At 47.2% G+C, this 25,742-nt stretch overlaps 1 protein-coding gene across 1 annotated transcript; it reads left to right on the top strand.

Moving 5' to 3' along the window:
* Positions 1 to 239: 239 nt before the first annotated feature.
* Positions 240 to 25,504, top strand: SELENON (selenoprotein N). The gene is made up of 12 exons (XM_054011826.1): positions 240 to 491; positions 8,188 to 8,305; positions 9,058 to 9,188; positions 9,845 to 10,057; positions 11,757 to 11,881; positions 12,985 to 13,122; positions 15,524 to 15,605; positions 16,733 to 16,921; positions 18,386 to 18,491; positions 19,759 to 19,871; positions 21,136 to 21,237; positions 23,258 to 25,504. The coding sequence occupies exons 1-12, from the start codon at positions 366 to 368 to the stop codon at positions 23,426 to 23,428; spliced, it is 1,614 nt and encodes a 537-aa protein (XP_053867801.1). The 5' UTR covers positions 240 to 365; the 3' UTR covers positions 23,429 to 25,504.
* Positions 25,505 to 25,742: the final 238 nt, after the last annotated feature.

Raw genomic sequence — 25,742 nt, 5'->3', positions numbered from 1 at the left:
CCCCAACCCTTCCCCTAAAGCCCCCTCTAGCCCCCCAGCCCCTCCCCTAAAGCCTCTAACCTCCCAGTCCCCTCAACCCCCCCTTCCCCTATAGCCCCTCCGCCCCCCGGGACCCTGCCCCACAGCCCCCCAGCACTACCGCCCGGGCGGGCGATCGCTGCAGCCGGGCTCGGACGCGGGTCTCCCCAGCGGGACTGGGTGAAAATTCCCCCTGAAAGCCCCCGCCCCGGAGCCCCGGGCCGGTACCGGGCGCTGCCCCTTTAACGCCTCCCCCAGGCCGGCCGGACGCGGCGGGCGGCCCCGCGCTGATGGCGGCGCAGGGAGCCGGGCGGAGGCGCTGAGCGCGGCCCAGCCGAGGAGCGGGGATGGCCGGGGGGCCGCAGCCGGGAGCCCCCTCGCCGCGGCTGCCCCGGCTGGGGCTGGCCCTGGCCCTGCTGGCCGCCCTGGCCGCGGTGAAATACTATCGGGACGCCGAGGCGGCCCGGCGGCAGGTACCGGAGCGGGGGCGGCGAGATTGGGGGCGCGGGAGGTAGTGCTGGGGGGCTCCGGGGGAGGGGCTGTAGGGGAAGGGCTGGGGGGCTAGAGGGGGATGGGGGCTTTAGGGGAAGGCTGGGGGGCTAGAGGGGGATGGGGGCTTTAGGGGTGCGAAGGGGAGGGGCTGTAGGGGTCGGGTTGGGGGGGGGCTTTGGAGGAAGGGTTGGGGGGCTGGGGTTGTAGGGGCCGGTTAGGGGTGGACCGGACGCTTCGGGGGAAGGGCTGGGGGGCTAGAGGGGGCTGGGGGCTTTAGGGGAAGGGCTGGGGGGCTGGGGCGATGCTGAGTGATTGTGCTGGTGGCTTAGGGGAGACTTTGGGTTTTGCTGGGGGGCTCTGATTTGCAGGGATGTGGGGGGCTTTGGGGCATGGGGAAGGCTGGGGGCGGAAGAGAGCTCTGGGGAGGTGCTGCTATGGGGCTCTGGCTGCAGGCAGGAGACCTGCCAACCTGGACACTCCTAGGATTTTTTCTTCTCCTTCCTTCTTGTCCTTTGCTGGCTTGTTTCCGCATTGTACATCTAAACATGTATTTTTATTTATCAAAGTACCGTGGTCAGATCCTAGCCCCTTTTCCTGAGGGGACCTGCACTATCTTGTTGTTTACTGTGAAATTCCACTTCTCTCTGAACTGTAAAGTGACCCCCTCTTTCCCCAGCCAGGACATTTCCCAATCCAGATCTTCTCAGTGCCCCAAATCCCAACCTAGCTTATCCGTAAGGGGTGTGGGGGGGAAACCTTATGAAATAAAACCAACACAGGTTCACACGGGGGCACCTACTTCAGCAGCGAACTGGGATTTGTGTTGAGGAGAGAAATAGAAGCACTTGGCAGTGGGTTGTCAATAATACTGGACAAACATCCTATATCTTGTTATTTATATGTATTCTTGTAGTGCTTGGGAGCCCCAGTGTTGCACCAGGACTTTGTGTTGCTAGGTGCTGTACAAACACACAACAAAAAGATAGTGCGTGCCCCCCAAACCTTACCATCTAAGGCCATGTGTGCAGTGTGGGTGCTACCGTAGCATTGCTGTACCAATGCTTACCGCAGCTTGGGTGCTGTAAGCCCATAGTGTAGGCACAAACTATAGGGAGAGAAGGGGATTTTCCATCGCTGTACTGACTTCACCTCCCCGAGCGATGGTAGTTTGGCCGATGGAAATAGGCTTCTGTCGACTTAGTTGCATCTGCACCAGACATTAGGTTGACAAAGCTATGGTGCTCAGGGGCGTGGATTTTTCATGGCGATCTAAGTTTTAAGTGCAGACCAGGCCTAAGTCTAAGACGTGAAACAAGTGCAGAAGTACAAGGAAACAGTGAGACCATATTGGTCAGCATGACAGGCTGTGGTCTTCATCATACCAGTAGCCTAATCGTGGTCAAGTTTTTGTAGGTTTCACGGCAGAAGAAAGTTTCGAGGAGAGATTTGAAGTATAATGAGTTAGTTTTGCCATTGTTTACTGAGAACTGCTGCCAAGCATGAGGGTCAGGATTGGAGAAAGCACAAAGGTGCTTGTTTGCAAGGTTAACAAGGTGAAGATGTAATGGCCAGTGATGGTTCTGGTGGCAGGGTGGACTGAGTGTAGGCTGGCAGTCAGGAACATATTCGTTATAATCCCATCTCGGACATTGCCCCTTTAGTTCTCTGTATCTTAGTTTCCCCATCTGTAAAATGGGGATAATTTACTGTGCTTACCTCACTGGGGTGCGTGGTCAAGGATTGATTTAGAATTTAGATAAAGTTTGTAAAGCGTGATGTAAGTGGCATTGTAGCTGAAGATGACAGATAGTGCTTAGCATCTTGGACCCTGATCTCACAAACTGACCCAGGCAGGCAACCTCAAGTACCCAGCTAGCTTGTAACATGATGGGGCCTCATGGTAGTAAACTCTTTGGGGGAGGGAATATGTCTGGCTCTGTAAAATGCAGAATAAATTATGAACTAATCCACTGATCCACTGAAGTGGTGGGACTGCTTACATGAGTAGAGCTAACCATGTATGTTGGTTGAAACAGGCCCGAAGCTCATAAATTAGCAACAGGATGTATATGTGTAGATGTACGTATATACCTGTGTGTATTTCTAGTTTAAAACCTCATCGTTGAAATCAGTTGCTATTGTGCTTATCAGACCCTGAGTTCAGGATTCTCCTCCCGCTGCAGGAGTTGGGAACCCTGCAGACTGTATAAGGACACAGTTCCCTTCTTAATTATGGGCCTTCATGCTGAAAACCACTGCAAGAGAAGCAAAGGCACATGTTTACTTTATGCCTGACCTTGGCTCCTGTTAGCTCAAAAGATTTTAACCCAACTTTAAAGTGACCTATAAAGGAAAAATGAGCTTTTGGGCCCTCTTGCTGTTTTGTTCTGTATAAAGAAGATCTGAATGTCTTTTAAACTTTTTTTTTTAACACTAGAAATTCAGGTCTTGTCTGCCCTGAGGCTGTATGGTTATTGTTGAACTTGTGAAATGACATTGCAAGAGTGCAAGTTGTGCAACAGAGAAAGAAATAGTGTTTTTTATCAGACTGATGACACCATTTTTGTTTTAATAACTATGTAACTCAAATGACTAACATGAACCCTGGAGCAAGGTCGTCTTTGTTAAAGATTCTACTCTCCCTGAATTCTCATTTAAGGTAGGAAAGCCTCAGATGTACATATAGGAAGATCTCCAGCAAAGACCAGACTGCAAATTCCTGATATTTCAATGATAAAACACCCAACAGGAAACTTTAAAAAATCCTTTTTGGCCTCTGTTATGTACCACAAAGAAGCAAAAAGGGTACAAGCCCATTTTATAAAAACATTCTAGTTGATAAAACTCTTTTCTGACTGTTTTACACAAGAAATATCAGGTCTCGTCTACTCTGCTCTTGCAAAGGATTCAGTGGATGACAGGCAAACAGGTTGGATGGGGAACTGTAGGAGAAAACATTGAAATCTGAACAGCTGAGTGTTTTTCTATTCAGACTTTTAAAAACTTTTTGTCCATTTCCTTTGTGAGCACCTGTCTAATTCAAAGGTCTAACAAACACTTGGGGGAATAAATCTTTGAAGACTCCCCTCCCTTCCACTATTACATTTGAGGGCTGAGAAAGTTCCTGCTCTTTTCCCTGTTTTTGCTGCCGGGGCAGGCAAAACTTTTATTATTCCTGATATTTCCAAGGTTAAACAAAATAAATCTTGGGTGCCTTTTTTGGCTTGCTTTAACATGTGTGCTATAAAAAAGCAAAAAGGCACGAATCCAATTTCTCTTTCTATTTGTCCTTCTTCACCATCTCTCAGAATTCAGGACTGATGTGTGCTGTACAGGAAGCCTCACTTCCATGTTCTGGATCATTATCTCCTATAGGGCAGAAGCTCCGGGGTTTCCCTTTCAGTCGGACCATTTTGAGGAACTGGTGATGAACAACACTGAGCTGAAGTGTCCATGCTGGGTATATATAAATCAAGAGCTCTGATGGAACAAGGCTGTGTGTGGAACTGATGTACTGTTGGAGTATTGCCTGGAAAAGTGCCTATCAATCTCATTTACTAGCTGTACTAGATGAGCAGCTAGTTTGTCACCTCGCAGAGGGGAGTGTGTGATGGGTTGGGTCACAGAGACCCCCTTGGGACTGCCACCTGATGGGCTGAGATTACCTCTGAGCCCGTTTTCCCTGCCAGCTTGGGACTTCAGTACCCTGTCTTGTTGAGCCAGACACGCTAGCCTGCTGTAACACAGACCCAGGTCTGAACCACGTCCCCCAAAAGCTGCAGACTTAACTGAAAACAGCTTAGAAGGTGCCCCTGTCTCTAGCACCCAGATACCCAGTTCCCAATGGGATCCAAACCCCAAATAAATCCTTTTTACTCTGTATAAAGCTTATACAGGGTAAACTCCTAAATTGTCCACCCTCTATAACACTGATAGAGAAAGATGCACAGCTGTTTGCTCCCCCAGGTATTAATTTCTTACTCTGGGTTAATTAATAAGCAAAAGTGATTTTATTAAATATAAAAAAGTAGGATTTAAGTGGTTCCAAGTAATAACAGACAGAACAAAGTAAATTGCCAAGCAAAATAAAACAAAAACACGCAAGTCTAAGCCTAATACAGTAAGAAACTGATTACAGATGAAACCTCACCCTCAGAGATGTTCCAATAAGCTTCTTTCACAGACTAGACTCCTTTCTCGTCTGGGCCCAATTCTTTCCCCCTGTACAGTCCTTGTTCCAGCTCATGTGGGTAGCTAGGGGATTTCTCATGACTGCAGCCCCCTTTTTTCTGTTCCACCCCCTCACATACCTTTGGCACAAGGTGGTAATCTTTTGTCTCTTTGGGTCCCCACCCCTCCTAAATGGAAAAGCACCAGGTTTAAGATGGATTCCAGTACCAAGTGACACGGTCACATGTCCTGTGAGACCCCAAGCCTTCATTCTTCCCGGCCTAACTCGCAGAAAGACTTGCAAGTAAACAGAGCCATCTACAGTCAATTATTCTAGTTGATGGGAGCCATCAAGATTCTAAACCACCAATAATGGCCCACACTTTGCATAAGTACAATAGGACCTCAGAGTTGTATTTTATATTCCTAGTTTCAGATACAAGAATGATACATTCATACAAATAGGATGAACACACTCAGTAGATTATAAGCTTTGTAATTATACCTTACAAGAGACCTTTGGCGTGAAGAATATTCCAGTTACATTATATTCACACTCATTAGCATATTTTTCATAAAATCATATGGAGTGCAACGTGCCAAAGTGATTGTTGGAGCTGAGGTTTGACGGGTTCGAGTCCTGATGGCACACGTACCGGACAGAATTGGCCAGGAGTGAGGATGCATGTTTACAGTTCTAGGAATTAGTACTTAATTTTCTAGGAAAAAACCCTGCTGCCCAGAAATGTCCCACTGCTTGTCCCATGTGAAAGATGTCTGAGATACTGATCGGACATGCAAATTGGCTCTTATCTCTCTCTCTCTCGAGAGTAATTCATTCTGGAATCTTGCAGCACCAGTGAGCATAACATCAAACATCTATATTGAGTTCTCTACATCACAGCTGCTGTCCTTGATGCTGTCTGGGACAGCATTTCATCCATATGCATGGGATGTAACTGGTGCCTTTCCTGTTTGAGGGGGCACTGGAGGCCACAGAGAGAGGTTTCCCAGGTCTGTGCTGTCTGCTCACTGTAATGTTGGAAGCCAGAGTCTAACCTTACACTGAAAGGCTTGTCAGCTGTCGCTCTCTGAATGGAATCTCTCGGGGTTCAGATCATGGAATTCTTGACCTGCTAAACTGGGGAAAAAATAAAAAAAGGACCAGAGACTGGAGAGGGGCCATCAGACAGATGATTGCAGACAACTGGGGAAAAGACAAAGAAATGACCCTCTGTGACCATCTCTAGAGCTCTGCATGTGCTCAGGATGGTGTGATCTGTGGAGGGAAGTCCCTGTATGATGCTGTTTACTTTTCTAAACTGTTCTGCTTCCTGTTCCTTTGTCAGGTGCTCCCTGCCAGACTGGCTCTTGAGGGGGATGCAGAAGAAAATTGTAAAGCAGTGGAATGGGCATTATAAAGCCTATGCCTTTGGATGAGGGGAGTGACCTCAGCACCTGGGCAATTCCCATTCCAGTAAGGCTAGAATAACGATATCCTTGGTAAACATGTGCGTGTAGAGCCATAGGTAGGTGCAGGGCATTTCACACACACACAGTAGAGGAATGGTCCCTGTCCAAAGGAGCTTGGGGTGTCTTAGGGGATTGATCCGGTGCTGGAAATAAATAGGTTTCGGAGTAGCAGCCGCGTTAGTCTGTATCCACAAAAAGAACAGGGGGACTTGTGGCACCTTAGAGACTAACACATTTATTTGAGCATAAGCCCACGAAAGCTTATGCTCAAATAAATGTGTTAGTCTCTAAGGTGCCACAAGTCCTCCTGTTCTTTTTTTGGAAATAATTCGCTCTCTCATTTCCCTTCCTTCCATAGCATAGGTGTTGCCCGCTCTCTTTTCCAGGTATTGGGTTCTCACCTTGCTTCAAACGGACCTTCCTCCCGCCCCTCCGCAGTACATGTTCCAAGAGCTTCTCTGCTTGCCTTTGTTTTTTCTTTGCCTTCTTGGCCCTATAAGGAACTGCCCTATAAGGCTCCAAGTGCTTCTCTTACTGTAACTGACAGGACCTGAGCCTTCCAGGCTGCATTAAATGGTGTTTCAGGCTGGCAGGCAACAGATGGTACCTAGACTCGTTCAGGAGCTTTGGGGATGTTAATGGTGCTGCAGGCATCGGAGAACACACACAGCTAAGCAGCAGAATGAGGAATAGTCTCTTGCTCCTATAGGCTTTGCACTGGGGGGATGGGGCGGACGGGAAGTTGTCTTCCCTGAGGAATATGCCTTGTCTGACTGCCCACCCCTCCTTTCGTTCACTCTGTCTCATTTCCCTCTCTCGCAGTAGAGCAGCTCTCTCCTTCCATCTGTGTATTGTCTCTTCCCTCGGCTGTGCGTGCTGCAGAGTGGAACTGTCTGGGTCTGTTCCAAGCGACAACTGCGTTTCTGTAGCATCTGTAGTGAATGAAGCCATGTGGGCTGCCCCCTGTGAGATCTGAAAGGGTTAATGTCTGATGGGGGGAAACTGAGGCCCAGAGTGGCTGTGATTGCCCACTCCCCAGGGTTAAATAGCATTGATGGCAGAGTAGGAGTCGACCACGTGAGTCCTGACTCCTGGATCAGTGGTAGAATCACGAGGCAACACTCCCCACCAGGAGCAGAGAGCTGGAAGTTCTTGTCTAATCCCAACTTGTTTGTGATCTAGGATGTGAATGTGGTTCTAGCTAGAGCTGGTCTCTGTGGCAAGCAATGTCGGTGGATATTGATCGGAATGTAAATAATGTTGATTTGGCCGTGTTCATTCCTTTAAACATGGGAGGGCCCAGTTAGCGCTCTTCCTCCTTGGGAAAAGTGAATCTTTAGAGCAAATCCTCAAGTAATCATTGGTGAAGTTTGAATAGTCTATGGCCTTGGCTACACTTGGGGATTCACAGCGCTGCAAGTACTCCACCTCTCCGAGGGGAATAGCGTGCAGCACTGCAGGTGCTGATTACACTGGTGCTTTACAGCGCTGCGCTCGGGGGGGCGGCGTTTTCACACCCCTGAGCACAGCAAGTTGCAGCGCTGTACAGCACCAGTGTAGCCAAGGCCTATATTTGACTGTCTTCATTCACACCACGTTGGCTAGTTACCTAAGTCCCCTTGTCAGGACGCTATAAAATTGCCCTGTAGTGAATGCTCACTAGCAGCACAGAGCCTTCTGCTAATATCGGCAGTTGGCAACATTCTTGCAGGCCCAGAATTACTGGCTGCTGAAGTTGACAAATTTCTTGGACAAAGACTCACTCAGAGAGAAGACAAAACAGAACAAGCGATTTGTTGTCAATTATTTGTTGTTCATCCAGATTTAGTTTTAATACATGAATGGAAACTTTTTCCTGGACCCATCGCTATTGTTGATAGTGCAGGGTCTTGCCAACATGCATTACTCTTTTTATTTGATGGCTTTGTTTGCAGTTGTAAAGGATGCGTAATAACTCAAGAGCTGATGGGGCCTAGATTAACTAGTAAAACAGCTCCGATTAAGACCTACCTGCCTTTCTTCTTCCCAAACCAGGAGATGGCCTTGAAGTCTCTGGGGAACGAGGGGCTTTTTCTCTTCTCCTCTCTGGATTCTAACAATGATCTGTACATTAGCCCTGAGGAGTTCAAGCCAATAGCAGAGAAATTAACAGGTAGGTATTAACCTTGCAAGGTCAGTTGTGCAATAAAGGAAAGGAAAGCTGAAGATCTCAGCACTGCATGTGCACAATGGCTAATTATCTTTTTTTTTGTGCTGGTGTAGGGCTGATTTACACAGCGAGAGGCTGCAAAGCTTTAAGTGTTTTTGGAAAGGCTTAAGCACCAGACATCACTTTCACAAAGTGCACTTTTTATAAGACTGAAGCTCCCATTGTAGGACTAGTAAAGTACATAAGTTACTTTGTGCGGGGCTTAAAGGGGATTTGGAATGGATGAATACAACGGATATAGCACAGCACTGGCTAGACCAGAGCTATTCCATTCATATTTTCCTCTGGCTTCAGAAGTCTCTGTCATACAGTATCAACACGTAGCAAAAGTTTCTCAGCTATGCCAAAAGGCATGAAACCCTGTGATGTCAACGTAGCATGCAGGAAGGATTGAACTGCAACCGAAATACCAGGAATACTTTCTCATAATGTAATAAGCATCTAGAGTGTGTATCTGCCCCCTGCTGGATTCATCAAGAACTTCTCAACCATGTGTCATAAACTTTATACTGCTATCAATTAAGGGGAGAGTCTCCTTTAACTTAAGTAGCAGGGACTTGTGCCCTTGAAGCAGGTGGGTCTGAGTTTTGTTGCTAAAAGCTGTAACATAGTGACAGCTGTGAGGTTCCAAGTACCTGCTCATTATACTATTATAAACATATAATAATTTCCCTTGGTGTTATTGTTCTGTTTAGGTGTGACTCCTGTCTTCGAATTTGAAGAGGAAGAGACACCGGATCCCAGTGGGGAGACGCTATCAATTGTTGCTAAATTCCAGCCTCTGCTCATGGAAACAATGACAAAGAGCAAAGATGGTTTCCTAGGAGTAAGTATCATACACCATGTATATGACTAGAAAACCCATGCAATGTAGTAGAGGCTGTAACTACTCCCATAGGAGTGAACGTATAGTTCTTATTTTGTCGGTTTTCCTTCTGTGAGCAGCGATCAGACTGAGCCAGTGTGCATTGGTGCATTATTTTGGCATTTTTGTGGTGGCATCATCAGTTTATGCAGCACTTACATGTATTTAAAAAAAAAAAATGTTTATGCTTCCAGCTCTTATGAACATGAAGAAAATCTTCTGTATGTGAACTGGTGCAGTGTTGTCTACTCGAATTTGTGAAACAATAGCTTTGAGAAGCATAAACTACCCCCATTTCTCAATGGGGTGTTAACTCTGGAGTGTAACGGTGCTCACTTTATATGTAACCATTTCCATGGCATTTGTTGCCATGGTATCTGACTACTTGCATTATCAATTTATTTCACTGCTGGTCATTTTTAGCAGAAACTTCTAGCTATTGGGGGATTTTAGATGGTGCTTGGGACTGTGGGTGAAGTTTAAAAGGAGTACCACTTACTCTTACCCCAAAATCTGACCTCTGTGCAACGGTTCGTATCCATCTGCCTCCTATAGAACAAAACTCTTCAAATGTTATTACATCTCATTGGCTGGTTCTGACATGTTTCTCTTTGTAGATTTCTCATATTGCTCTGTCTGGCCTACGGAATTGGACAACCCCAGCAGCCCCTATGAGCATGATGTTTGCCAGGCAGTTCAAAGCCTTTCTTCCCCCAAAGAATAAGCGAGAACTCGGCGATCCCTGGTGGATAATCCCAAGCGAATTAAACATCTTCACTGGCTACCTTTCCAACAACCGGTTTTACCCTCCGGCTCCCAAGGGCAAAGAAGTAAGAGCACCACTTAATATGAACCATGATCTCTCTCGGGTGGGAGGATATTGCTTCTAGCAGATACTTCCATAGTGTTAATTTTGCAATTTTCACATCTTAATGAGCAGCTTGTAGCCGATATCACCTTGGGCTATCATCTCCTCATATCTCACAAACTAAGCAAGGTCACGTCGGTGCTTGGATGGGAGACCTCCAAAGAAAATGTGCATGCTACAGGGAGTGGTGGTGGTGAATCGGTAAAGCCTTGTTGAGGCGGTTCAGCAGCTCTTGGAGAGAACCCTAGAGTAGACAGTTCTCTAGCTTCAGCAGTTGTTTCCAGCACCATATCAGTTGCATTTGTTTCTATACTAGGGTCCCCTATAGCCGATATTAGTGGAGTTGAGTCTCAGGCCAGGTCTACACTAGAAACTTTTGCTAGTATGGTGGTTGTTAGGGGCGCAGGGCTTTTATGACATTTCTTTACCAGTAAAAGGCCTAGTGTAGACACAAATTATACAAGCAAGAGTGCTTTTGTCAGTGTAGCTTATTTTGACTGGGGACACAGTATATATCTACACAGGGGGGGTTAGCCAGCACCACAGAGGAGAAGGAAGCAGCAGCAAATGACAGAGAGGAATGGAGGAGGCTAGTTTCCACATGCGTTCCAACGTTGGCCTGGGTAGGATGTAATATATAGTGTAGACTGGGCCTTACCAACTCTCTGTACAAAAATTCCCTAGTGTAGATGAGGCTGTAGTTTGTCACTTCTCTGTAAATCGATGTCCCAGTGCAGTGTTAAGGGAGCCATCTTTCAGATGAGAGGTCAAACCAAGAATTTTGTTTGTGGTCTCAGAAGATCCAGGGCATTTATAACAATAGTATGGGGTATCCACAACAGCCAGACCAACTACACCTCTACCCCAATATAACATTGTCCTCGGGAGCCAAAAAATCCTACCGCGTTATAGGTGAAACCGCGTTATATCGAACTTGCTTTGATCCACCGGAGTGTGCAGCCCCGCCCCCCCCCCCGGAGCATTGCTTTACCGTGTTATATTTGAATTTGTGTTATATCAGGTCATGTTATATCGGGGTAGAGGTGTACTAATCAATTTAAATAACAAAAATCCTCATTTAGTCTGACTTGCGTAAGATTTCTCCACTCCCCGTCTAAAATAATTGTGTATAATGTGCTTTGTCAAACAGTGACCTCATGGTCCACCCCACAGTGGTCAGTGAAGTGATTCTTGTATATGGTCTATAAAATCAGTCTGTAAATGCTCTGTCCTCATGGGTGTTTGGTTAGGCTTTAATACTTCCATATTTAGTACACTCCAGTGGGTGGTATAGGTGATCCCTTCAAATTGCAAACTACATCAAAGTCTTGAACAAATATTGTTCAGTATAATGTCCAACAGGTAATCCGATCCGTTTGCAGTATTCAGCTGCCCTGCTCTGGAAATATTGGGTATATGGAAGACAATGGTTCGTACACTTCCAGACAGAGGACACATTTGCAAGGTGGTGGAAAACTATAAATTATAGAAGGGAGTCCAAAAAATGGAAGATGGGAGTTGTTAGCCAGATCCAAGTCACGTTAATTGTTTTATCTTCCTGGCCTTGTAGGGGAGTAGATTCAGAAGTGTAGCTGAACTGAGGTCTGCATTAAAGGCCATTGCTCTTATTATTTTTGCTACCTCTCCAATTCTTTCCATAGATTGTGATCCACAAACTCTTGAGCATGTTCCACCCTCGTCCATTTGTAAAAACTCGCTTTGCCCCTCAAGGAGCTGTGGCCTGCATCCAGGCAATCAGTGAATTCTACTATGTGGTAGCATTCAGGTAAGAACTTCCCAAATGGGACTGGGAGGTGCAGGGTGTTAAAGGTGGGGATTGGTGTTGTTTTAATTAGATCTGCATCTTTTTAAAGACCTAATCCCACCCCTTCAAAATAGAATCAAAGCAACTACTATAATGTGGAGGTTGGGACTTTCACAATTAGTCTGTTAATTATGTTCAATCTGTTTTGGGGGTGGAAGAAACCTACGAAAGGGGTTGTCAAGCAAAGGGGTCATGACACTGGCCCAGGCAGACAGGAGCCCCTGGGGTTTGATAAGACAGCATGAGATCTGGGGAATGGAAGGGGGCAAATATGGACAAGTCCAGCTGGCAGCAGCCCCGTGATTTCCCCATCCTCCAGGGAACATAAACCAGGAGTAGCATGTGAGCATGTTACTTAACTGTGACTATGCTCCCTAACAACATATGTAACTGACTGAGAGCTGCTAAGCAGCTTGCAGAGGAGAAGGGTGTGTCCTCCAGGAAGCGGCTTCGAATGTGTTACTTCCCTTACGGCTCCATCCATGGAGCCAACGCTCCTGTTTTTGTCTGAACTGACTGGGTGAGAGACGCTATTGCCCTGTAAGTAAGTCCCCAGTTCCAGGGCTAAGCAAATATCCTCTATTTGGTGATGTACAGAATTGAAAGGGGAGGATCTAACCGTTTTAGTCAACGGATGGAACAGTTCTCTAAAGCCAACGGTCCCTAGAAGAGTGACTCCTCACACTGCTCTGGTTCATCTTGCAGACAGTTCTTGTCTAGTCTGTTCTGTTCAGGTTCTCGTATGGCCGTTATCATATGGGGAAATGAAAGCACAAGGAAGTTAAATGCTGTTATCACCACAGTATCTGAGTCAATGGCACCGGAACCAGGAGGGCCAGAGGGCCATACCCTCCCCCTTTTTAACATGGGTGTAGTTTGGGGGGAGGGGGGCTGGGGGCGGTATTGCCCCTCCCCTCCAACTTCTACAAAGGTTCCGGCACCCTTGATTTGAGTGCCTCCAGAAGCACATGAAAAGCATCTGGCATGTATGACCCATTCTCTCTCCTCCCTGGTTCTTGGTCTTGGTTAGGGCACCAAGGCTGATGATGATCTTCCTGTTTCAGGATCCATGCCGAGTTCCAGCTGAATGAACCTCCAGATTTCCCTTTCTGGTTTTCCCCTGGCCAGTTCACAGGCCACATCGTCCTCTCCAAAGATTCCTCCCATGTTCGACAGTTCAAGCTCTTTGTCCCTAACGAGAGGTATGGACATCTCTTTTCAGTACACGCTGAGCAAAGTCCTGAGATTAATTGGAAACCAGAACATGAGTGAAGCTCGAGGGGCTGTGCGATTCTGTGTGTTGCAGATCTAGAGGATGTTCCTTGCACATACAGTGACATCTCCTGTCTGATGATATCAAAATGCATTGACTGTTTTAACCAAGATTTGCATCTCTTTGAGCCAGGTATCACTATCCCCATCCTGCATATGGGGAAATCAAAGCACAGGGAAGTTAAATGACTCCCCTAAACTCTCCCAGAAATCTGTGTTCAGGTACCAATTGGAACCCAGGAGTCCTAGGTCATTATCCCATGCTCTGATTACCAGGTAACAGTAGGGTTACCATATTTCCATAATCAAAAAAAAGAGGACACTGTGGGGAGCCCCACTCTAGCCCCTCCCTGCCCCATCCACTCCTTCCCACCCCATGACTGCCCCCCTCAGAACCCCCAACCCCCCCAGCTCCTTGTCCCCTGACTGCCCCCTCCTGGGACCCCTGCCACTAACTGCCCCCTAGGATCCCGCCCCTAGGATCCCACCCCCTATCTAAGCCTCCCTGTTCCTTGTCCCCTAACTGTCCCCTCCTGAGACCCCCCCACCCACCCTAATTCCCCCCCAGGACCCTACCTGTACCCTGACTGCCCAAAACCTTATCCACACCCCCAGACAGACCCCTCCCCGAACTCCCGACCCATCCAACCCTGCTCCCTGTCTCTTGACTGCCTCCTCCAGAACCTCCCTGCCCCTTCTCCGACCCCCTGGCCCCCTTACCATGCCGCTCAGAACAGAGTGCTGTGGAGCGGCGTGCTGGGCAGCGGGGGTGGGGGGAGCAGGGGAGAGGAGGGAGAAGCAAAGGAGGGGGTCTGGCTGCCAGAGCCCCGTGCGAGTGGCAGGATCCATCCGGCTGCCCTGTCAGCCGCGCGCGCTCTGCATGGGGGGGAAGTCCGGACATTTACAAATTCCCCCCAGACGCTATTTTTAACTCAAAAAAGCCGGGAGAATCCGGACGAATGGTAACCCTAGGTAACAGTCTCTCCCCTCCACACAGTACATAAATTACTATGTGGTTAATGTTCTGTAGTCAGATTTCACTCTTGATCTCTTGGGATTGGGACCCAAGAGAGCTCGACTCTGTTCCTGGCTCTGTCACAGACTTGAAGTGACTTTGTGGGTTTTTTTTGCCAAGTTCCTTGAACTTCTGTGCCTGTAAAAATAAGGAATTTCTCCAACCTGGGCATGAGACTTAATGAGCGTTTGTAAAGTGCTCGGAAAACTTTGGATGAAAGTTACTAAATGCATATTCTCCCCTTCGTTGCTTGTGCTATTGCCAACCCATATTCCCGAGGAATGCCTGACTAGCTACCCTTGAAAGAGTTCCAGCGATGGCTTAGTTTGCAATTAGAGGTGAGGCTGCCTTTCTGACTATTGCACATGCAGCAGGGCCATCGAAAGCCCCAGAAGAATCATGCAATGCCTGGGTTATATTACACACCTCCGGGCGGTTCACATTTTGCAATAAGTCCCTTGTAAAGAAAAGTGAAACAAGCTCCACTGTCGTCATCACTGAAACGGAGAGAACCCGTTATCGCGGTGGCAACACGTTTTTAGTAGTGCCACTGAGAACACACTTAGCGTATCCAAGGATCTGATTTGTTGAACATGCTGTAATCCTTGGAACATCAGGGGAGGGGGAGAAAAACCCTGGTGATCTCCACGTGTGTCTTGGTGCACTGGAGAATGGCGTAGTGTGACTCACTTTGAAATATTCTTCACTTCATATTTCAAAGGCTAATGTATTGTGTGTGTATAGATTTACACTCTCTCATTATTTCTCTCTAGCAAGTGGCTGGAAGCATTTCAGGAGATAAAAGCGTACATTTTTCTCGGACCACGGTGGCTCGAATCGAAATTCTATATAGAGCATTACCCTGGGGACTTGATACTAATGGTTCTGGCAGCATGTTCATTATGGGAGCTCTTTGCTTGCAGAAAAAACTGTTCTACAGGAATGGAATTCCCAAATTCTCAGGGTTTGGGAGGAAGAGGGGATACAAACATTCCCCCCTTCCCCCCGCCCCAAAGTGTCTAAACACAGAGTTCATGCATGACTCTGACTCTCCTTTCGTCATATTGGGCAAGCACTTAGGCCCTGATCCTTCAGTGGGCTCCAAGAGTGCTGGACCTATACAGAACCCCACTGACTTCAGCAGAGCTGCGCAGTGTCCCTTGCAGCACCTGGTCTTTAGTCCTGAATCCGGCCTAGGGATGTTGGATGTTTAGGGAGAAATGGCTCAAATTTAGTTGAGTTATCAAGTGCAAAGCTCTTTCGTCTGCACAATTCTAAGAACGGCTGTTCCTGAACGTGCTGGATTCTCCTGTTAGGTCTCTCAACGTTGACATGGAATGGCTGTATGGGGCGAGCGAAAGCAGCAACATGGAAGTGGATATAGGTTACCTACCTCAGGTGTGTACTAACTTTCTCTCCTTTATGTGTGTGCAGCATCTTAGTTGGAATTCCTCGTGCTCCACCCCGGCAGTGTTACCTCTATCACTGTTGTTTTTCATGTGACTTCTTGTAAGCTTGGATGTGATCCTGGTGTTTCCAGTGTATATGTGGGGCACTATGCGGAAATGCCACCCAGTGTTCCTAACTCATTATTTTTATCATGACGCTCACAATTTAGTGTTTTTTCTTGAAGCCCGAGCTCCTGGAGTCATGTGATTACACAGGAATCTTGGCTTAAAAATTAAAGTTCTCTTATGACCCACATGGCTGCAGAGGAACAACTTGGAAGCCTAAACCATCAGATGTCAAAACCCAGAGAGCAAATAGATTTTGTGGGTTTTTTTTTTAATTTGGCTTAAAATTAATTTTTTTTAAATCTAATAACTGGGGATGTGGGGGGCTGATTCATGGTTTTTGGATGCCTGGGGTTGGCAATGCTGTTTTTTCCCTGAGACTAAATCTTTTTTTCCCCCCTAAATAATTAAAAATAGCCATGTTGTGACAGACACCCATAGTCCCAAGAAATATAACCCTGGCCTTGCCTGTAACACTTCAGCAGTGAAGCCTCCTGACACCTGCCCCTATTGCACCCTCTTGTGGCAAGCTGCGGGCATGGAAAACTGCTTCCCAAGGATCCCGAACATCCGACTGCCTTAGAGCTGCCAGGGTGAAGCACCAAGCTGTTCCTGGAAACGTGACGGATCCTAGGGAATATTTGGATGTCAGGTGCCCCAGTGTGGAAAATCTCCACATAAAAACTTAGCTGCAGCTTAACAAGGTGAACATGTGTCTGATATCAGAGGGGTAGCTGCGTTAGTCTGGTGTATTTTCCATCCAGACCGGCACAAAGCCGTCACTGGAGGGGGAACGGGGAGTTCCAGAAAACCGTCCCACGCATGCACATACAGAACAGACTAAATGGGGCTACAGTGAATACAAATCAAACGGACAATCTATCCAGTTTTCATTAAAATGACTCAGACACTTGTGCTTACATCTTTGTTCTGGGCATGGGCCTGCACTTTGGGGGTGGGAGCTACAAATGTAACTTCCTACGGACTAAACTCTCTGACCTTGTCGTGTAGATGGAATTAGAATCTTCAGGGCCGTCCATCCCTTCCGTGATTCATGACGAAAATGGCAACGTGATGGATAGCCGAGACCCTGTGGGGGAGCCAATTCAGTTTGTGTTTGAAGAGATAAACTGGCAGCGTGAAATAAGTTGGGAAGAGGCAGCCCAGAAACTGGAAGTTGCCATGTATCCATTTAAGAAGGTAAGAAAATAGCCCGCTCCATTGCTGCTTCAGCATTTTGTTTGGAGGGGGCACTCCACTGAGATGCTCCAATCATCTGGGAGAACTACCAGGGCTATGGGGTGAGGCCCTCTGCTGGTTTGATTTAGAAATAAGAAGTGACTATAGACGTATTAATATTCTACACCTGTAGCACCGGCCATCCAGGTGCTTTGCCATTGGACTTGAATGAATCCAGCCTCACAACATTTCAGTTGCAGCTGGGATCCAGGGTGGGGAATGGTCACAGAGAAGCCTAGGGCTATTCAGGAAACCATTGGTGGAGGCCGGTAGAGTCCTGATCTCGCATGTTCCAGGCTTGCACTCAGTGTTGGCTCCCTCCTCATAACAGTAGCCACTGGTGCTATTTTGAGAGAAGCGAATAATGGTGGTTTTCTTTTTGCACCAGCCGAAAGCCGCAAAACTATCTTAGGGACTGAATTTTCCTTATCAGCAGGAAATACACAAAACACTTATGGCTCAGTGTCTTGCAGTGAAAAGTGAATCTATAACACAGGGTGACCAAAATGACTTCATGCTCCAGTGGCAGCTAGAGCAGATCGCTGCTCCCTGACCCTGAGTCCTTGGCTGAGGGAAACGTAAGAGCAGCCATGGGAAAAGATGTCCTTTGGTGCAAATGTTTCCATAAGCTTTCCAAGATGTTGTTAAAGTTCAGTGTGTGTGAATGATTGGAGCCATCTTTCTGCGGAGCGTCTCCGTGGCTAGTTATTGACAGCTTTTCTGACCATAATATCGTTTCTAACAAATATTCCTGGACAAGTTTGGGTGCGTAGAGTGCACAGCTGTGTGCCAACACCTGCTCTGGGTGTGTAAATGCAGACAAATATCAGCCCACGCGCTTCGCTGATGCATCCGTAGAGGCAGGCTGGAAATCGGTCCCTAGGCGAAACCATTGAACAGGGTTTATGAGAAGAAAGTACAAGATGGTTAAAAATTCCCTGAAGACTCAGGTATCCTAGGTAACAGTGCCAGTTAACCTTCCCAGTACTTGCCTTTCCATCGTCACTTTCATCTGGGGATCTCATAGTACTTTAAAAATAATGAATTAAACCACATTCTGCCCTCCTGGCACAGGAGGGAAGAGAGATCTCCTTTCATACACGTGAGAGTCATGGAGAGACCTTCAGCAAGTCAGGGGCAGAGCTGGGAACAGAACCCACGAGTCCTGGCTCCCAATCGCTTGTGATTTGGAACAGCTCCATTGCAGATTAAAGGGACAGTATAATCCAGTGGGAGGCAGGGGAGCACAGAGGCTTAATGTTAAGGCCAGAAGGAGAGCTGAGAGTACCACTGCTAGGATTTAGTAGCTGTGTCTTTACTTGTATGTGTGCCTGATGTGGTGTGGCAGGCACAGCATCTCTAAACCCTGCCTCGCCCCATGGGCTGCTTTGGCATCGGCTTCTCCAACTGGCTCTCTGCTTGCAGGTTTCGTACCTTCCCTTTACGCAGGCTTTTGACAGAGCGAAAGCTGAGAACAAACTGGTGCACTCCATCCTGCTGTGGGGCGCCTTGGACGACCAGTCCTGCTGAGGTGAGCTGCTGCAGACCTGTAGGGGACCCTGCAAGAGTGGCCAAGCCACCTTCCCCTGCCAGCTGGGAAGGGAGGGCAAAGAAACGCTTCGGCCAGGCTTCCGCGAGGCCGTTGGGATCAGTGGGGAAACCAGCTGCAGGCGTCTCCTGTTACACTGCATTGGTAGCAAAGCCCCTGGAGTAGATGGGTTTGGACTAGAATCGCTGCCCTGAATTCTGGGAAAGGGCAGATCAGAACCCTGCAGCTGCAACCTATAATGGGCCCAAACCCAACCCCCAAATTCAGATAACCTTCCCCGAGATGAAAGATTGGAGCTAGGTCTCAATCTTTACTTCTAATAGATTTATACTGGGGTAGCCCACAGTGCTACAGCATGTTTCCCTCCTCTCCCGTGACACCTCTCTCCCCCCGCCCCTGCCCCACATCAACCTAATCAGGCAGCTGCAGCCTCTGGAGAATACGGCACGATTCTCCCCCTGCCTGGCACCTTGTATCCTCTCGCATCTGTGCATCCAGGTTCTCCTTGTCTGGCACCCACTCTGCACGGGTGTAATTGAGAGCCCAAGCTGCAAGGCCAGGGAGAATCGAGCCCTGTACCTCCCAGAGTGCAATGAGCCATTCTGATCCAAATAGCCTGCTCTGCATGCCTGGACCTCTAGTTTCTGCAGGCTGCACGTCTGCGTTAAAGGCTGCAATGGTTAATTTACTCTTGGAGCAGCCATTGCATAGGGGCTCACTTGCAGTGCAAACTTAAAACAGTAAATTACATAAAACAGCCTGTGATGGGTGTAACTAAACCCTCCTTTCCTTGCTCAGGGAGAAATGAAACTCTTCGGACCCTGTCGGGGGCGTCCCATTCAAGCTGCCATGGTAGCCCTCAATTGGCAAAGCATTAGCACCCCAAGTTACCACTACACTGGGGGGTAGGGAGGTGTCGACCTATTGTGAACGTAATCTACGTGAATAATGTAGCTGAAGTCGATGTACTTAGATCGACTTACCTAACCGCGGTGAGTCGACTGCTGCTGCTCCCCCTCTGCTTCCCAGGAGGACTGCTGCAGACTCTGCCTGCACCTCTCGCGGTGCTGGAGTACAGGAGTCGACGGGAGAGTGCTCGGGGGTTGATTTATCGTGTCTAGACTAGACGGGATAAATCGATCCCTGCTGGATCGATCGCTGCCCACCGATCCGGCGGGTAGTGAAGACATACCCAGTGCGTGTCAGGCGACTTGGCAAACCAATCTCTCTTTCTCTCGTTCTGTGCCAGGTTCGGGGCGAACTCTCCGGGAGACCGTCCTGGAAAGTTCGCCCATCCTTGCTCTGCTGAACGAGAGCTTCATCAGTAGTTGGTCACTGGTGAAGGAATTAGAAGAGCTACAGGTAAGCATCTCTGTAGCATCTGGCTTCCATGCGTGTAGTGCTGGTAAAAGGGACCAGCTTGACAGTCCTGGGGACTGAAGAATTTACAGAACGATGGTCTGATGGCAAAGGTGCTAGAGATCTCTGGGTTCAATTCCCTGCTCCTCTGCAGGCTCCCGCAAGTCACTCGGCCTCTGTGCCTCACTCAGCATCAGTAAAATGGAACTAATACCCCTCCCTATCCCAGAGGGGTGTCATAAAGATTGAGGGGCTCCCATGTACTTAGCCAGTGTTGCGTGGGCAGTATTGTGACCGCTCCCCTGGGCCGCGGGAGGGTATTGCACTGTTGTGGGCAACTCTGCAGATAAATGCAAATAGCGTCACCTAAGGATTTATGCAGTAGCCAGGAATGGTGGGATAAATAGCTGACGGGTGACCGGATGGTCTGCGGAGCCTTTCATCGCTCTCAGTCCAGGTTAGGAGAGGCCATTGCATTGGAAGTCTGAGTCTTTGTCTGCTTCCCAGGACAAGTGGTTGTGCAACGTGGACACTAATTAGCTCCTGTGATTGGACTGGCTGAAGCCTGACCTCCTCCTGGGGGTCCCTACGGGTTGACTGGGGTGCTCTGGCAGGGAGCAGCGTGGGGGAAGCTTGTGCCGATTCTCAAGCTGTGTCTGTAGAATAAAAGCAATGCACAGATGGAGGGAAACTAAGGAAAGAGTGTGGGAGTCTCCCTTTAAACAATTGCAGTGCCAGTGTTAATCACTAAACAGGGAGCTTCATCTGTAGCCGGCCCTGCCCTGTGTAATTACTGTGGCCATATCTCCGTGCACCCCCCACCACGGAGAGCTGTGACGTGTGCACCAACCTAAGTGCTCTGGCTTCTGCTGGCTTGTAGCAGACCCTTAGTAGATCATTAAGGGTGCCTGTTTCCTAGCTCGTTAATGTCCGTCTCATCTCATGCTACGAGTCCAGATGTCAGTCAGTCACAGTGATCCAGACCTCTGGCGAGCGGGCACTGGCAGGGGTGAAACTGACTATACGGTGACGAGGTACATTCTAGTGGGGTGTCCTGACTGAAAGAAGCAGTCGGGCAAATAAAACAAGATCCCTTTTTTATGTTACCATATTGAACAGCTGTTCGGTCTTGCATTTGCTGCTCCCCGCCCTATGCTCCCTCTGGTCTTCCCATGTGCATATTGCATTTATTTTTCCTCCAGTCCATTAGCCTTGATACAAACGCTCCTGGGGGTCCTTTTTTTATTTTTATTTTATTTTTTTACAGACTAAGAGGCAGAATGAATTCTACAGCAGACTGGCTGACCTGCATCTAGAGAAATATAACTTCCCCGTGGAGATGATGATCTGCCTTCCCAATGGAACAGTGGTACATTGGTCACGTTGGGTGGGCTGGGTTTTGGCCTTTCCATCTGTACCCCACTCTGTCCTCTCTTCCTCCCCCTTTAATAAGAGGGGAAAGGCTTGAAAACCACCTGGCATGTGTTAGGCACTAAAATCTACATGTACTTATTGGGGTGACTAAGGGGTGGGGGGTAAAATAAGCCTCTGCTGACATGAGCCATCGGAACCACTTGTAGTTACTAAATGACCAAGATGTTTCGCTAGCGGCTGAGCGTTCACGAAGCGCTTCTTATTGTCCGTGAACTTAGCAAACGTTAACTGAGCCTCACCGAGCCCAACAATTACACTTGCCAGCTGCCTGCGAAGCACCCAGCATGCTCTTGGTAGAGCCAAATGAGAGATGGTCAATAGTACCATTTTACAGATGGGGAAACCGAGGCATAAAGGTTTGTTCTCTGTCACGAGGAGCTGATCTCCGAGCCAGCATCAGGGCTCTTGAGTTCCTAGCTCCCAGTCCTGTGGCCACCCCTCCCTCTCGAACTGCTCTTGTCTGCTAACTTCTAAAATACCTGCTGCTGCAGTCTTGGCTGTGCAGGACCCCACCCTCTGGATCCCACATGCCTTGAGGCTGGGCCTCTGCAATCTAGACATTATCTCTGGGCCTCTAGCGCACTCTCAGGGTGCAGATCCTTTATCCGGCACCCTGCCTGAGATATAGGACGCTGCAGCCCATCTGCCTAGGCCCTGAAACTAATGCCGCTCTCGTTGCATGCTCCCGTTGGGTTTCTGTTTCACCATTCAGGGGCTTTGAGACTGTTAAGGCAAGTAACACACCATTTGCAAAGGGATCTAAATGAATCACACTCCACTAACACAAGCAATATACAGAGCGATGGAGAAATAACTAAAACGGCATGCAGATCCCGCTCTCTGTTTCCTCACCCCTCCGAAGACTCCTTGGGTTGTAGTTCCCATCTTTGAGAGCGCACTGGATTCTTCTGCTCCACGTTCTTCTCCCGCCTTGTCTGGTTTTCTGGCCCTGGTCTGTGAGAGAACCTCTCTTTTAACAGCGGATTTCAACAGCTTTGTCCCTTCCTGTCCATCCTTTGGGTTTGTCACAGCGGATCAGAATCATTAGCAAGTCAATAGACTTTGTGTCCATTGTGTCCCCTTTGGACTTAAACAGCAGCTCTTAACACTTGTATTGGTTTGGCTAAATATTGGCAATTGAGATGTCCACACCCGCTGTCTGCAGTAGCTCTCCAGGACTAAGTTAACCCTTTGAAGCCAGGTAGCAGACACGTGGTAGTAACCATATAGAGGTGCATATAATAATAATAAGGCTAGGTCTACACTACTGGGGGGGGGTCGACCTAAGATACGCAACTTCAGCTACGTATTTTAGGTCCACTTACCTGGCTATGAGGACGGCGGCAAGTCGACCGCTGCTGTGCCGCCGTCGACTCCGCTTCCGCCTCTTGCCACGGTGGATTTCCAGAGTCGACGGCAGAGCCATCGGGGATCGATTTTATCGCGTCTTCTCTAGACACGATAAGTCGATCCCCAATAGATCGATTGCTACCCGCCGATCTGGCGGGTAGTGAAGACATGCCCTAAGTCTCCCACGCTTCTCATGTCTACTCCCTGAAGTTAACTAGTATCTAGGTTTTTTCCTGGCTCTGCCATAGGATTCCTGTGTGATCTTGTCCAAATTACCTAGGGCTTGATATTTTCAGAAGTACCAAGCAGCCCCAGCACCCAGCATGGTTGATGGGAGCTGCAGGTACTCAGTGCTCTTGAAAAGTAGGCCATCAATCTCTTAGTCCATTCCCCATCTGTAAAATGGGAGCCGTCCTTGCCTTCCCTCCTGTAGGGGTTTGGAGGCTTCATTCATTAACAAAGAACTTGGAGAACCTGGGACTTAAGGTGAAGGGCAAACTACCTAGTAGTTGGCCATAGGCTAATTCACTGGATGATGCAGTGTCCTTGTACCTGTGCTTATTAAACTCTGTCCTGCCAATACACCCTTTCCTTTCCCTTCCCAGATTCACCATATCAATGCCAACTATTTCCTGGATATTACTTCTATGAAGCCTGAAGAAGTCGAGAGCAGCATCTTTAGCTTCTCAACCAATTTTGAAGATCCTTCCACTGCAACCTACCTCCAGTTCCTGAAGGAAGGACTGCAAAGAGCCAAACGGTTCCTGCAGACCTAAAAAAAAAAAAAAAAAAAAAAAGGCAAGTGAACACCCAGCAGAGATGGCCAAAGATTTTAGAGTTCTTCTATTTTGATTAAGGCAATTGTTCCTAATCTATAGACTGGACATGGTACTGATACTAAAATGTAAAAGATTCTAGGACTGGAGTCTTGATCTGAATAGTAGGGCTGCAGATTGTAGAATACATCTTTTTTTAATAGTTTAAAAGGATAAGTTAAGTGAAATTGGAGTTTAGGAAACTTCTACAGGAGCTGAAATACTTTAATTTATAAACTTAATACACTGTTTGTGTATATGTCTCAAAGTCTGATCTGTTACCGGTTCTCATATTTTCTATCTTTGGTTAAAAGATTGTGTATAGTAAAACTCCTGTTATAGCTACATTGACTGAAAATCAGAAATGCTTGTTATCTAGGGCCTCGTTTCAACTCTCATTTCTCTTGCTGAACAACATCATGCAATAGTCCCAATGAAATTAAGTGCTTATGTTAAGTGCTACTCCACGTGAATAAGCATTACAGAATTGGGTCTCCAGTGTAGAATGGTTTCTACAAGCATTTCGCAAATGACACCAATTCTCTTTGCTTCTGGGTGCAATTCAGGGTGTTGACTCTGATCTATAAACTGTTACGTATTTAGGTCCTGAGTAGTTGAGATGGCCTCTCTTTGGCCGCTGTAGCAACTCAATCAGCCTAGGACACCTTTGCTGACAATGTCTAGATCTGAAGGTAGGATGTCCTGTTGGAGAGCCTTCAGCTCTGGAAATAATCCACTCCCAGATGCTTCATGACATGGTGTAAGATCCATTTTATTAATTCAAGCTTTTGCCTTCGAAGGGAGATTATGAAATTTATATGATGCAAGTGGCAGTGGGGAATTGGTCAACAAATGTCTTCAGTGTTCAGTGCCTTGAGAGTTCTTATTCTATGAGATGTCCTGGACGTGACTCCAAAGTGCCAGGGTCAGCCAGAAGTTCTCCCATTTCCTGTATGGTTGCAACACGCTACTGTCCATATTTATTTTTTTGCACGTTTCATGTTTCCAATTTGCATTATGTCAAGTCCTTCTTCAGAATCAAAATGTAACCATTTTTTTTTTAAATGGAAGGTTCATATTGTTTCTTGCACGTTACTTCCTATAAAATTTAAGTTGTTTTTTTTTTTAACTAGCTGCTTTGAAAACTGCACCTGAGAATTTTCCAAGTGCAAAGAATGAAGGAGAAATTGCCCAGACAAAATGCTTTTGATCCTTCATCTCTAACCATCCTGAGCATCCGCATTTACTTTATGCAAGTACTTGGCCACAAGACACACATGGTTTGAGAGTGGGGGTTAAATTTAGTTAAGATCAGAGAGACGAAATTTTAGATCACAAAACGCTTCTGTTATCAATGATACAGTAACTATTGGATTTTACATAAGAGTGGGTATACTAGGTCAGATCAATGGTCCATCTAGCCCACTATCTTGTCTTCCAACAATGGCCAATGCCAGAGGCTTCAAAGGGAATGAAAAAAACATGGCAATTATCAAGTGATCCATCCCCTGTTGTCCAATCCGGCATCTGGTAGTCAGAGGCTTAGGGACATCCAAAGCACGGGGTTGCATCCTTGACCATCTTGGCTAAGAGCCATTGATGCACTTGTCCTCCATGAACTTCTCTAGTTCTTTTTTGAACACGGTTGTAGTCTTGGCCTTCACAACATCCCTTGGCAACAAGTTCCACAGGCTGACTGTGTGTTGTGTGAAAAAGTACTTCTTTTTGTTTGATTTAAACCTGCTGCCTATTAATTTCATTGGGTGACCCCTAGTTCTTATGTAAAGGGGTAAATAACACTTCCTTATTCACTTTCTCCACACTATTCATAATCTTCTAGACCTCTGTGATATCCCTCTTAGTTGTCTTTTTCCAAGTTGAACAGTCCTAGTCTTTTTAATCTCTCCTCATATGAAAACTGTTCCATACCTTTAATCATGTTTGTTGCCCTTCTCTGTTTCTTTTTCCATTTCTAATATATGTTTTGAGATGGAGCGACTAGAACTGCATGCAGCATTCAAGGTGTGGGCTTTCCATGGATTTCCATGCCCAGTCACCCAGTTCTGTGAGATCCTTTGGTAATTCTTCACAGTCTGCTTTGGACTTAACTATCTTGAGTAATTTTCTATCATCTGCAAACATTTTCCAGATCACTTATGAATATGTTGAACAGCACAGGTTCCTCGGGGACTCCACTATTTACCTCTGTCCATGCTGAAAACTGACCTTTTATTCCTATCCTTTGTTTCCTGTCTTTTATCCAGTTACTCATCCA

Source organism: Malaclemys terrapin, chromosome 22 (assembly GCF_027887155.1).
Source record: "Malaclemys terrapin pileata isolate rMalTer1 chromosome 22, rMalTer1.hap1, whole genome shotgun sequence".
In the NCBI taxonomy this organism is placed as follows: domain Eukaryota; kingdom Metazoa; phylum Chordata; order Testudines; family Emydidae; genus Malaclemys; species Malaclemys terrapin.
This window is presented reverse-complemented; position numbering and strand designations above follow the sequence as displayed.